Below are 12,374 nucleotides of genomic sequence, written 5' to 3'. Positions count from 1 at the left end.
TACCCACAACATACTTATCTGTTGTTTTTGTTCTCTACAATATTTGCCAAAGAATTTGGCTTAACCTACAAAGGCCACCACAAGCCACCACCAGAGAGCATGTTTTCTCCACTCAGAAGAGAAATGCATTACCCACAAATGCAAACTGAGCCGGCCAGGACAACCTAAAAACATGCCACTTTGATACAGCAGGTTCTAGGGGAATTTACGCAGCAAGTTAAGATAATTAACGTAGCAGTTCAGGATAATTAGGTTAAGGTCAGGAAAAGGGCTAGGGTTAGCAATAATCTAGATGGTCTAAACCTCCTTAAAGTCTTCATTAAATTTGGAAGACATATTAGTGAAAACTTCTATAGATCCGTTATTTGAATACCCTATTCTCAATCAAAGTGTGATAAATATTCACAGACTGGCTTTTTAGATATTGTCAGGGGTGTCGAAAGGGACAGACCAAGGCGCAGCGGGTATAGTGCTCATCTTCTTTCTTTATTTTGATAAAGTGAACACTTAAACAAAATACTAACAAACGACAAAACGACAGTTCCATAAGGTACAAGACTATAACGGAAAACAACCACCGACAAACCCAAAGGAAAAAAACAGGCTGCCAAAGTATGGCTTCCAATCAGAGACAACAAGAAACACCTGCCTCTGATTGGAAACCATACTCGGCCAAGCATGGAAAAAGAAACATAGAAATAGAAAACTAGAACCAAAATCCCCTAGAACCCAAAAAAAAACCACACAAAACAAACACCCCCTGCCACGCCCTGACCATACTACAATTACAAATGACCCCTTTACTGGTCAGGACGTGACAGATATTAGAAAATGTGGCAATACTGTAAATCCATGTCGAAATCATCAAGGTTATTTGGTTAAGCCTAGTTCATTTGCTACTTTTCTTTTCAGCATATTCTGAGATTGACTGCTACTATCATCCCGCAAAAAAATTAAAAAAAATAAAAGTTTATGACAGGCATTAGCCTACTTTTTACCTAGTGCCAACAAAGTTGTAAAAACCCATGCCAGAGTAGTAATATTCCATCATACACTAATAATTTGATGTTGCCTGGCCTACATTCACTGCAGATGCTCAGGTAAGATCACTCACTCACTGTCAGAGCGCCCCTTTTGCCACGGACTTTGAACAGTCAGGGTCCAGCGTGTTTTGCACTTTATAAGCAGCATGCGGTAGGTATCCAGGTAGCTCAGGTGAAGGACTCCTGCAAAAGCCTCCACCGCAGGTGCGTATTACCACTCTTCACACTGCAATACACCACACATTAGAAACAAGACTCATTCAGGTAATATCACAACAAAATAAAACTCCAACAAACAAACAAGGTTATGTTAGGAATTGTTACCTATAGCTGTATGCGCTTATAACATCTAAATTATTATTATTATTATTATCATTGTTGGCACGCAGCTACACACAATGTGGAGCCAATGACTGGTCGAGCTTGTTTTCAGGAGTGCTTCCTTCTGCTGTTTTACCTCGCTTTCTTTTTTTGTCAAATGCTGCAAAGTTAACGATGATATAACTGTTATTGTTATTATTAGAATAATAGGTATTCATTGTATTAGTTATAGCCTAGTAATAGGCATAGTATGCCTCTGTTGTACACTATTGTTGTTTGAGATAACACATTTGGATCCTTGGAAAATGTGAGCTTAGAGAGCTTTACTGATTCAACTTTTTGTATGGTTTCTTGAGGATTGTAGGCCCCTAGCATACAGTCATATTTGTATTTCTCTGTGGACTTTATCAACGTGGATGTGAAAAAGCAACATCACCATGAGTTCTTGCCATGGAATAAGTTTCCATAATTTAAAGGAGAAATTGTCATATTTGGTAACATCTTGTGACAGGCACAAGATTGCTTGGCTATGCGTTGGAGGATACAAAAATACAAACAATTTAGGAACTATCAAATAGAGGTGTCTCAATATAAAAGGACTGTGCATTTGTTTCCTCTGAGAGAGAAAACGATTTAAAAAGTGAACAGGTACTGGCTTTTAACATTTAAATGTTTTTCTTTCCAAATTGATTTATTTAAGTCAAAACTGTTTAGCCTTACTCCAATATACCTTGAGGTTTGCTACATGATCTTCATGGTTTACCGCAAAGTAAGTTATTTTTTCCTATAGGGCAATGCCTCTTCATCCAGAATTCAGAGATACTCTGTCTCCCACTCTTGGTATGTACAGTAGGCTACGCTTTACTATCTATGAAATCCATACCTCACCACCAGGCAGCATCACCGCACACAGAGGCAACCTCCACTCACAATTATCCTAATCTCACAGATGATGCTGGTAACGCACCTAAAGACTCAGTCGTCCTGTCGGCATATTCTACCATGGACCTGGTGGACAAGGACCCGGATGAGGATGACCCCTGGAACCTCCCTGAACTGCAGGACACTGGACTCAAGTGGTCAGGTGAGATAGAGTGTGGTTGCATCTGAAATTGTGTCGGAAATTGCACCTTATTCCCAACAAGGTGGACAGCTTTTGACCTCTGGGCGCTCGTCAAACGTTGTGCAATACAGTGCCCCTTGGCGTTTTTCCTATTTTGTTGCGTTACAACCTGTAATTTAAATAGATTTTTATTTGTGTTTCATGTACAAAATAGTTAAAATTGGTGAAGATAAATGAAAAAAATTACTTGTTTCAAAAAATTCAAAAAAATACAAAACGGAAAAGTGGTATATGCATATGTATTCACCCTTTTGCTATGAAGCCCCTAAATAAGATCTGGTGCAACCAATTACCTTCAGAAGTCACATAATTAGTTAAAATCCACCTGTGTGCAATCTAAGTGTCATATGATCTGTCACATGATCTCAGTATATATACACCTGTTCTGAAAGGCCCCAGTCTGCCACACCACTAATCAAGCGGCACCACCAAGCAGGTGACACAATGAAGACCAAGGAGCTCTCCAAACAGATCAGGGACAAAGTTGTGGAGAAGTACAGATCAGGGTTGGGTTATAAAAAAATATCAGAAACTTTGAACATCCCACGGAGCACCATTAAATCCATTATAAAAAAATGGAAAGAATATGGCACCACAACAAACCTGCCAAGAGAGGGTCGCCCACCAAATCTCATGGAACAGGCAAGGAGGGCATTAATCAGAGAGGCAACAAAGAGACCATAGATAACCCTGAAGGAGCTGCAAAGTTCCACAGCTGAGATTGGAGAATCTGTCCATAGGACCACTTTAAGCCGTACACTCCACAGATCTGGGCTTTACGGAAGAGTAGCCTGAAAAACGCCATTGCTTAAAGAAAAAAATAAGCAAACACGTTTGGTGTTCACCAAAAGGCATGTGGGAAACTCCCCAAACATATGGAAGTTGGTACTCTGGTCAGATGGCCATCATGAAAAACGTTATGTCTGGCACAAACCCTACACCTCATCACCCCGAGAACAGCATCCCCACAGTGAAGCATGGTGGTGGCAGCATCATGCTGTGGGGATGTTTTTCATCGGCAGGGACTGGGAAACTGGTCAGAATTGAAGGAATGATGGATGGCGCTAAATACAGGGAAATTCTTGAGGGGAACCTGTTTCAGTCTTCCAGAGATTTGAGACTGGGACGGAGGTTCACCTTCCAGTAGGAGGGTGAACCTCCGTCCCAATGACACTAAGCATACTGCTAAAGCAACACTTGAGTGGTTTAAGGGGAAACATTTAAGTGTCTTGGAATGGCCTAGTCAAAGCCCAGACCTCAATCCGATTGAGAATCTATGGTATGACTTAAAGATTGCTGTACACAAGCGGAACCCATCCAACCTGAAGGAGCTGGAGCAGTTTTGCCTTGAAGAATGGGCAAACATCCCAGTGGCTATATGTGCCAAGCTTATAGAGACATACCCCAAGAGACTTGCAGCTGTAATTGCTGCAAAAGGTGGCTCTACAAAGTATTGACTTTTGGGGGTGAATAGTTTTGCACACTCAGGTTTTCAATTTTTTTGTCTTATTTCTTGTTTGTTTCACAATAAAAAAACATTTTGCATCTTCAAAATGGTAGGCATGTTGTGAAAATCAAATGATACTAACCCCCCAAAAATGAATTTTAATTCCAGGTTGTAAGGCAACAAAATAGGAAAAATGCCAGGGGCGGTGAATACTTTCGCAAGCCACTGTATGTGGGGAATAGGGTGCCATTTCAGACACAGCCTAGCTCACCTTCTTCACCTATCACTGGGATGAAAATCAATGTTGAAGTGAGAACCTGTGTGACTACACAAACAAAAATTCAGTCTCTCTTTGGAAACAGAGTTGGATGTCAAAGGGAAGGTTATGCGGGTTCTGACTTCCATCGTCAAGTTTATTCTGCTGGTTGGATTTCTCTACATGTTCGTCTGCTCTCTGGACGTACTGAGCTCTGCTTTCCAGCTAGTTGGAGGTAACATTAAACCCGCTCTTTCTCTCTGTCAGAGTAGACAAAATGAATTCAACCCAACCCAATCATATAATATACAGTCATAATCAAATTAAGGTAATTAAAAGTGAATCTTTGTTGTCAACCAGGTCCTGATAAGGGACCTATTGTCCCTACTTATGTATTAGCTCTGCTCATTTAATGATACTCTCATACTTTCATGTTGATGACATTACACAATATTATTCACAATTCCAACTGTCCTCTTATTCTGTTTCTGAATACCATAACATGGGCTGTTTATGCATATCAAAGCATTTATGGGATGTTTTCATGATGAATTTGGCTGTGTGTTGCTATGTATCCATAGGTAAAGCAGCCGGGGACATCTTCCAGGACAACGCGGTGCTGTCCAACCCTGTGGCTGGCCTGGTAATTGGTGTGCTGGTCACAGTGTTAGTCCAGAGTTCCAGCACGTCCTCCTCTATTGTGGTCAGCATGGTGTCTTCTGGATGTGAGTATACACACACATACAAGTACACATGGGACACATACACACATGCACACATAGACATTCACGCATGTACAGGATGCACATACACACACAAACAGATAGCCTAGCGGTTAAGAGCGTTAGGCCAGTAACCAAAATGTTGCTAGTTTGAATCCCCAAGCCAACTATGTGAAAAATCTGTATGTGCCCTTGAGCAAGGCACTTAACACAAATTGCTCCTATAAGTTGCTCTGGATAAAAGCGTCTGCTAAAATATAAACAAACACATTTGCACTCACTTATACATACACATCTGTATACATCACTACATGATCAACGCCAAGTGATTATTGTCTCTTATAAACCTAAAGTGATTGTATCTTCATTGAAGTGCTGGAGGTCCAGTCTGCAGTGCCTGTCATTATGGGAGCCAACATTGGAACCTCAGTCACCAACACTATCGTGGCGATGATGCAGGCAGGAGACAGAAATGAGTTCCGCAGGTACATCTGACTGGATAACTTTCTAAGCAGCCTAAATTGATAGAAGTTTACTTCACCATGTTGGACTATAAAAAAACCATTCTAATTTGTTGCTTGGTAACAAGCAGAATTGTATCATGCTGGATAAATAGTGAGATGTAGATCCTGGTGTTATTTCTTCCAGGGCATTTGCTGGTGCCACGGTGCATGACTTCTTTAACTGGCTGTCTGTGCTGATCCTGCTGCCGCTGGAGGCGGCCACTGGTGTCCTGTATAAACTCACCAAGATTGTCATCAACTCCTTTAACATCCAGGGCGGTGACAATGCCCCTGACCTGCTAAACGTCATCACTGACCCCCTCACCAGTGCCATCATAGAGGTAGGAGCAGCATTTCACCATCATGAAGCATCTTGTTAATCACTATATAAAATGCTATTCTGGATGATGTCATCTGGTGTACATCATGTGATTTTAACTAACTATGAGCAAGCAAAGGTTAGTACTTTTACTCCTGCCCAGACATTGCAGACATCAACCAATGGTTGCGTGCTACGTTGTCAACTGTGTCATCGACTGATAGATTGCTATAACATCGGTGGTCCTGTGTGGCTCATTCGGTAGAGCATGGCGCTTACAACAGCAAATATTGTCGGTTCGACTCCCGCTAGGGCCACCCATATGTAAAATGTATGCACGCATGATTGTAAGTTGCTATGGATAAAAGTGTCTGCTAAATGGCATTTATTGTTATTACATGAGTGTCCCTAATGCACCTGATAAAGTATTAACTACAATATGAGAAGTGAAACGTATTAGAATGTATTTACAGTGCATTCGGAAAGTATTCAGACGCCATGACATTTTCCACATTTTGTTACGTTACCGCCTTATACTAAAATAGATTAAATAAAAATAATTCCTCAACAATCTACACACAATACCCCATAATGACAAAATGAAAACAAGTTCTTAAAAATTTTCGCAAATTTTGAAAACATTTTAAACAGAAATATTTACATAAGTATTCAGACCCTTTGCTCTGAGACTCGAAATTTAGCTCAGGTGCATCCTGTTTCCATTGATCATCCTTGAGATGTTTCTACAACTTCATTGGAGTCCACCTGTGGTAAATTCAATTGATTGTACATGATTTGGAAAGGCACACACCTGTCTATATAAGGTCCCACAGTTGACAGTACATGTCAGAGCAAAAACCAAGCAATGAGGTCTAAGGAATTGTCCGTAAAGCTCCAAGACAGGAATGTGTCGAGGTACAGATCTGGGGAAGGGTACCACAACATTTCTGCAGCATTGAAGGTCCCCAAGAACACAGTGGCCTCCATCATTCTTAAATGGAAGAAGTTTGGAACCACTAAGACTCTTCCTAGAGCTGGTCGCCTGGCCAAACTGAGAAATCGGGGGAGAAGGGCCTTGGTCAGGGAGTTGACCAAGAACCCGATGGTCACTCTGACAGAGCTCCAGAGTTCCTCTGTGGAGATGGGAGAAACTTCCAGAAGGACAACCATCTCTGCAGCTCTCCACCAATCAGGCCTTTATGTTAGAGTGGCCAGACAGAAGCTACACCTCAGTAAAAGGCACATGACAGTCCACTTGGAGTTTGCCAAAAGGCACCTAAAGACTCTCAGACCATGAGAATCAAGATTTTCTGGTCTGATGAAACCATGATTGAACTCTTTGGCCTGAATGCCAACCGTCACTTCTAGAGGAAACCTGGCACCATCCCTACGGTGGTGGCAGCATAATGCTGTGGAGATGTTTTTCAGCGGCAGGGACTGTGAGACTAGTCAGGATTGAGGGAAATATGAACAGAGCAAAGTACAGAGAGATCCTTGATGAAAACCTGCTCCAAAGCGCTGAGGACCTCAGACTGGGGCGAAGGTTCACCATCCAACAGGACAATGACCCTAAGCATACAGCCAAGACATCGCAGGAGTGGCTTCGGGACAAGTCTCTGAATATCCTTGAGTGGCCCAATCAGAGCCAGGACTTGAACCCAATCGAACATCTCTGGAGAGACCTGAAATAGCTGTGCAGCAACGCTCCCCACCCAACCTGACAGAGCTTGAGAGGATCTGCAGAGAAGAATGAGAGAAACTCCCCAAATATAGCTGTGCCAAGCTTGTAGCGCCATACCCAAGAAGACTCAAGGCTGTAATTGCTGCCAGAGGTGCTTCAACAAAGTACTGAGTAAAGGGTCTGAATACTTATGTAAATATTATATTTCAGTTTTTTTTTTTTTTTTATAAATTAGCAAAAATGTTTTAAAAAATCCTGTTTTTGCTTCATTATTATGGGGTATTGTTTGTAGATTGATGAGGAAATATTTGTTTAAATACATTTTAGAATAAGACTGTAACGTAACAAAATGTGTAAAAAGTAAAAAGAATACTTTCCAAAGGCTAGCAAGACACCTATACAACCCTGAAACATATTTGAAACATCAGCTTAATATTACATTTGAGTTGATAGAGAACTTTAGTAGGCTATAATAAAATGATATACAACTGAACAGAAACCTTTCTTTTCCTCTAGCTGGATAAAACGGTCATCAGTGACATTGCCACGGGTGACCCAGCGGCCAGAAACAAGAGTCTGATCAAAATCTGGTGCAAAACCGAGAAAATCACGGTAAGACCCTGTCATAAATGCCGTGTCACACCAGGAATTATTCATCAGATAGTGAAACAATGGGTTATTTTTGACCAAGTTTGTGATGATTGATGATGAAGACTTTTCCGACAGTAAAAAAACAAGATAACACTGTAGTAGAGCTGGGAGTGCTATCTCTTAAGCCCTTTGTCGCAGGGTTAAAAACTGAAACAGCTAAAAACGGACAGCTTTTAGCTTGGCCAGAGTGATTCTACTTATAAGGACCAGTGCTTTATTGCCACTATACCATGATGAAGGTGGGATTTTCTTAAAGGCCCATTGCAGTCAAAAACGTGATTTCCTGTGTTTTTATATATATATTCCACTATGAGTTTGGAATAATACTGTGAAATTGTGAAAATTGTTATAATGCCCTTTTAGTGTAGGTGCTGTTTGAAAAGACCGCCTGAAATGTCAGCCTGTTTTGGTGTCAGCCTGATTTAGCATGCCTTGTGACATCACCAGGTAGTAAATCAGTTAATAGACCAATAAGAGAGTTCCAAACCTTTCTGCTAATAATAGCACATTTTCAGTTTTCCCCTCCCAACTCAGACCACTCCCAGACAGTCCTATCACAATTCCAACTTGAAAAATTGCTCTTTGCTAAGAAGCTATTTTTGTTTCTTTTTGACCATTTTAATTGAAAACAATTACAGTAAAGTACTTAACTGTTACCCAGAAAGGATTTGATATTGAGATAAAAACGGCTGTGTTGGACCTTTAATAAAATGCCCTTTAATTACTAGACAATGTGGATGTTATTGTTTCCATAGGTTTTGATTACAATGATTATGCACTGTGCATTTTATCTGTATTGGCGAAAAAACTATTATTATTCTTTTTTAGACTCTTTTAAATATAACAGTTCCCTCAGCTGCCAACTGCACGATCGGCGTCCCCTGTTGGGTGGAAGGCAACAAGACATGGACGCAGATAAATGTGACTGAGACGATCAATCTAGAGAGATGTAAGTACAGCACAATCACTGTGCCCATGATCCCATAAAAGGCCTATACAAAGCAATTTGGATTACCTGATACGCTCAGCCAAACATCTGTGAAACCAGAGAACAAGCCCCCCACCACCACCACCACCACCACCACCTGGCACAAGGACAATGACTTCCATTCAGTCTATTTAGGGACTCCCCTCACCTCTTCTACCTGCTCAAATACCCTCCCCTCACCCCCCTCTACCCGCTCAAAAGTCCCGTTCATTCTGGCCAGCTGAAGCACCTGAGTGGCCCAAGGCCGAACGATGGGCCAGCACTCCCAAGTCTAACACAGCCAAACAAAATTAATAACTGTATGCTAGGAAAATCAGCCAATCAAAACAAGGGAAAGGGTCATCACTCTCATTTTGGCTTGGATCAGATCCTGTTGTAATGTAACCCATTACTTTGGGTCACCAGACATGTCAGGGCTAAGTGTAGAAGCTATAGGAAAAAACATGTTGACTGTTGAAGTAACATTCTTCCTATCCTTTCCATCAAATCGGTGGAAGTCCTGTCAGGACAGAAAAATGACCTTATCACTAATCTCACCAAACTAATTACCTTCTCTCTAATCTTTTAGCTTTATCCCACCTTTGTCCCAGGTATATCTTTAATAACATTTGGCATCTTCCCATGCAGGCAACCATATCTTTGCCTATGCTAACCTGCCTGATCTGGCTGTGGGCCTCATCCTGCTGGCCCTGTCCCTGCTCATCCTCTGTACCTGCCTCATCCTCATCGTTAAGCTGCTCAACTCCATGCTCAAGGGACAGGTGGCCGTGGTCATCAAAATGGTGCTCAACACAGGTGAGAAGACATTGGCTATCTTCCCATACTACTCAGAACGCTGGTAGAACATACGCCCTGTTTGATAACACAGGATTAGCCACTCTGCAGATTGAAGGTCACATCAGGTGCTCTGGTCCTGTTACATGACTATCCTGTGATTCTTACGGTCACTTTGATGTTTATGTTGAAAGTAATCAACTTTTATTTAACTAGGCAAGTCAGTTAAGAACAAACTCTTATTTACAATGACAGCCTGCCCCGGCCAAACCCTAACTCGGATGACGCTGTGCCAATTGTGCGCCGCCCTATGGGACACCCAATCACGGCCAGTTGTGATACAGCCTGGAATCACACCAGGGTCTGTAGTGACGCTTCTAGCACTGAGATGCAGTGCTTAGACCGCTGCGCCACTCGGGAGCCCATGCTTAACCTGCTCTGTCTTGTCTGTTCAGACTTCCCCTTCCCCTTCGGCTGGGTCACTGGTTACATTGCCATCCTGGTCGGAGCAGGAATGACCTTCATCGTTCAGAGCAGCTCTGTCTTCACCTCTGCAATCACACCCCTTGTTGGTGAGTAGTTAGGCATATTTGTTTAGCGTCTATCTATCCATTTACCTTTAGCTGTCTCCTATTGCATCCGAACCTACTGGTACACTCAAGTATTCTTTCAGTATCATGTAACCCTGCATGTATTATTTTTCTCTGCCCCATGTCTTATTCCTTCTCTCTATCATCCAACAGGTATTGGTGTTATTAGCCTTGAGAGAGCCTATCCCCTGACATTGGGCTCTAATATCGGCACAACTACCACTGCTATTCTTGCTGCTATGGCTGCTCCAGGGGAAACCCTGGCAAACTCTCTGCAGGTTTGTTGTAGTAATCATTTATTTTTTATGGCGGTGTCATATTGCTCTCTGTCCACTCTGTCTCTCTATACATCAGTGTTATTGATGTCTCACTCACCCTGTTTGCATCTCCTCTGCAGATTGCACTGTGCCATTTCTTCTTCAACATAGCGGGGATCCTGCTGTGGTATCCTATCCCCTTCACTCGGATCCCCATCCGCTTGGCCAGAGCCCTGGGGAACCGCACAGCCAACTACCGCTGGTTCGCAGTGGTCTACCTCCTGCTCTGCTTCTTCCTCATGCCCCTGACCATCCTGGGGCTCTCCCTGGCCGGCTGGCAGGCCCTGGTGGGGGTGGCCGTGCCCATCGTTGTCCTGGCCATCTTCATCATCATCGTCAACCTGATGCAGACGCGTTGTCCTCGGTACCTGCCCAGCAGGCTCCAGAACTGGGACTTCTTGCCCCGCCCCCTGCACTCCATGGCCCCCTGGGATCGAGTGGTGATGTCTGGCATGGCCTTCTGCGGCATCCGCTGCTGCTGCTGCTGTAAGTGTTGCCAGAAGACTGAGGATGAAGAGAAGGGTGGTAAGGAGAGGAAGAAGAGTCAAGAGATGTATGATAACCCAGCCCTAACCAGAGACGATGAGCCACTAGAAGTTCCCAAGGAAACTGTGAAAGCTACACAGCTCTGACACGGTTATGAATTCACTGTAACATATCTGTAAGACATATATAACCTATTTGTTACATATATGTAATCCTCCACATTTGCTCAGGCTTTACGGAGTTAACACGTCTCTGTTTCGGTGATACTGTATCATGAAGTGGTGAAGGCCCGAACACGGCAACTGTACTTCTTGTCGGAGAACATCACCAAAAAGTGATGAGTATCCACTGCATATATTTATTGGGGCGTAATACATATATTGCTAAAACCACTCCATGGAATCATACAACAGACTCATTATGCACATCCGTCATATATTTTTGATCATGTTTATTGAATGTATCATTTCAACTTTCATGATGAAATAGAATGGGATAAACATGCACTTTTTATTGAATTGATGTATCACTGACTATTTAAAAATGTTTTACCTTTTGATATTTGTAAATAATACAAATTGTTAGATGTAAACAGAATGTTGTGATATATTTCCAATTAGTGTAATGTTCCTATTTGATCATTTACTGTATTGCATTTGGTCGTATCATGACAGACTGTAATTTTACATTCTGTCAGACTGAATACATGTTGGTATTTGTTTTATATGGAGTTTCACAGTATATTCTCTCATCAATAAATGTTAGAAACCAATGCATCCGTTTGTGTCATGCTTATAGGAAAACAACTGAAAGGGTATTTGCATGGTTGAGTTGGTATTATGATATATTTGTGTTGTAGAATATATATTTTAGATTTCAAAATTCCTAGTCATGTGATTGATAATGCATAACTGTAAGCTAATGGGTACAGTAGACTGGTTACTCCAGGGGAGTTGTGCTCCAATGCTGTAGCTGGTTTTTGGGTGGTTGTATCAGTGTGTACTACTGATAGTCGTAAGTGAAATGTATCAGATGTGCCTTTGGACAGTAGCCATCTGGGCAGAACTTTTCCCTGGTCAGGAGTGAAGGCCAACATCCTGCTGGCCCATAGAGACCAGCAGGTACACTGTACGCACGCTGCATCACCTCCTGC

General features: G+C 42.2%; 1 protein-coding gene across 1 annotated transcript; it reads left to right on the top strand.

The window, feature by feature from the left end:
* Nucleotides 1-1,172: 1,172 nt before the first annotated feature.
* Nucleotides 1,173-11,993, top strand: LOC115158494 (sodium-dependent phosphate transport protein 2B). The gene is made up of 13 exons (XM_029707498.1): nucleotides 1,173-1,247; nucleotides 2,155-2,204; nucleotides 2,314-2,448; nucleotides 4,297-4,425; nucleotides 4,772-4,915; nucleotides 5,286-5,397; nucleotides 5,561-5,756; nucleotides 7,932-8,027; nucleotides 8,895-9,015; nucleotides 9,682-9,849; nucleotides 10,284-10,400; nucleotides 10,572-10,696; nucleotides 10,816-11,993. Exons 2-13 carry the CDS (start codon nucleotides 2,159-2,161, stop codon nucleotides 11,365-11,367), a joined length of 1,941 nt encoding a protein of 646 aa, XP_029563358.1. The 5' UTR covers nucleotides 1,173-1,247; nucleotides 2,155-2,158; the 3' UTR covers nucleotides 11,368-11,993.
* The last annotated feature ends 381 nt before the right edge of the window (nucleotides 11,994-12,374 follow it).

This window comes from Salmo trutta, chromosome 22, assembly GCF_901001165.1.
Source record: "Salmo trutta chromosome 22, fSalTru1.1, whole genome shotgun sequence".
NCBI classification, from domain to species: Eukaryota; Metazoa; Chordata; class Actinopteri; order Salmoniformes; family Salmonidae; genus Salmo; species Salmo trutta.
The sequence above is the reverse complement of the archived record's forward strand: the minus strand, read 5'-3'. Positions and strand labels throughout refer to the sequence as shown.

Coding starts and splice junctions, on each gene's coding strand:
- LOC115158494 (XM_029707498.1), top strand. CDS start 2,159: ATGCCTCTTCATCCAGAATTCAGAGATACTCTGTCTCCCACTCTTG. Junction 5,398..5,560: donor GACAGAAATGAGTTCCGCAG/GTACATCTGACT, acceptor TATTTCTTCCAG/GGCATTTGCTGGTGCCACGG. Junction 8,028..8,894: donor GCAAAACCGAGAAAATCACG/GTAAGACCCTGT, acceptor ATTCTTTTTTAG/ACTCTTTTAAATATAACAGT.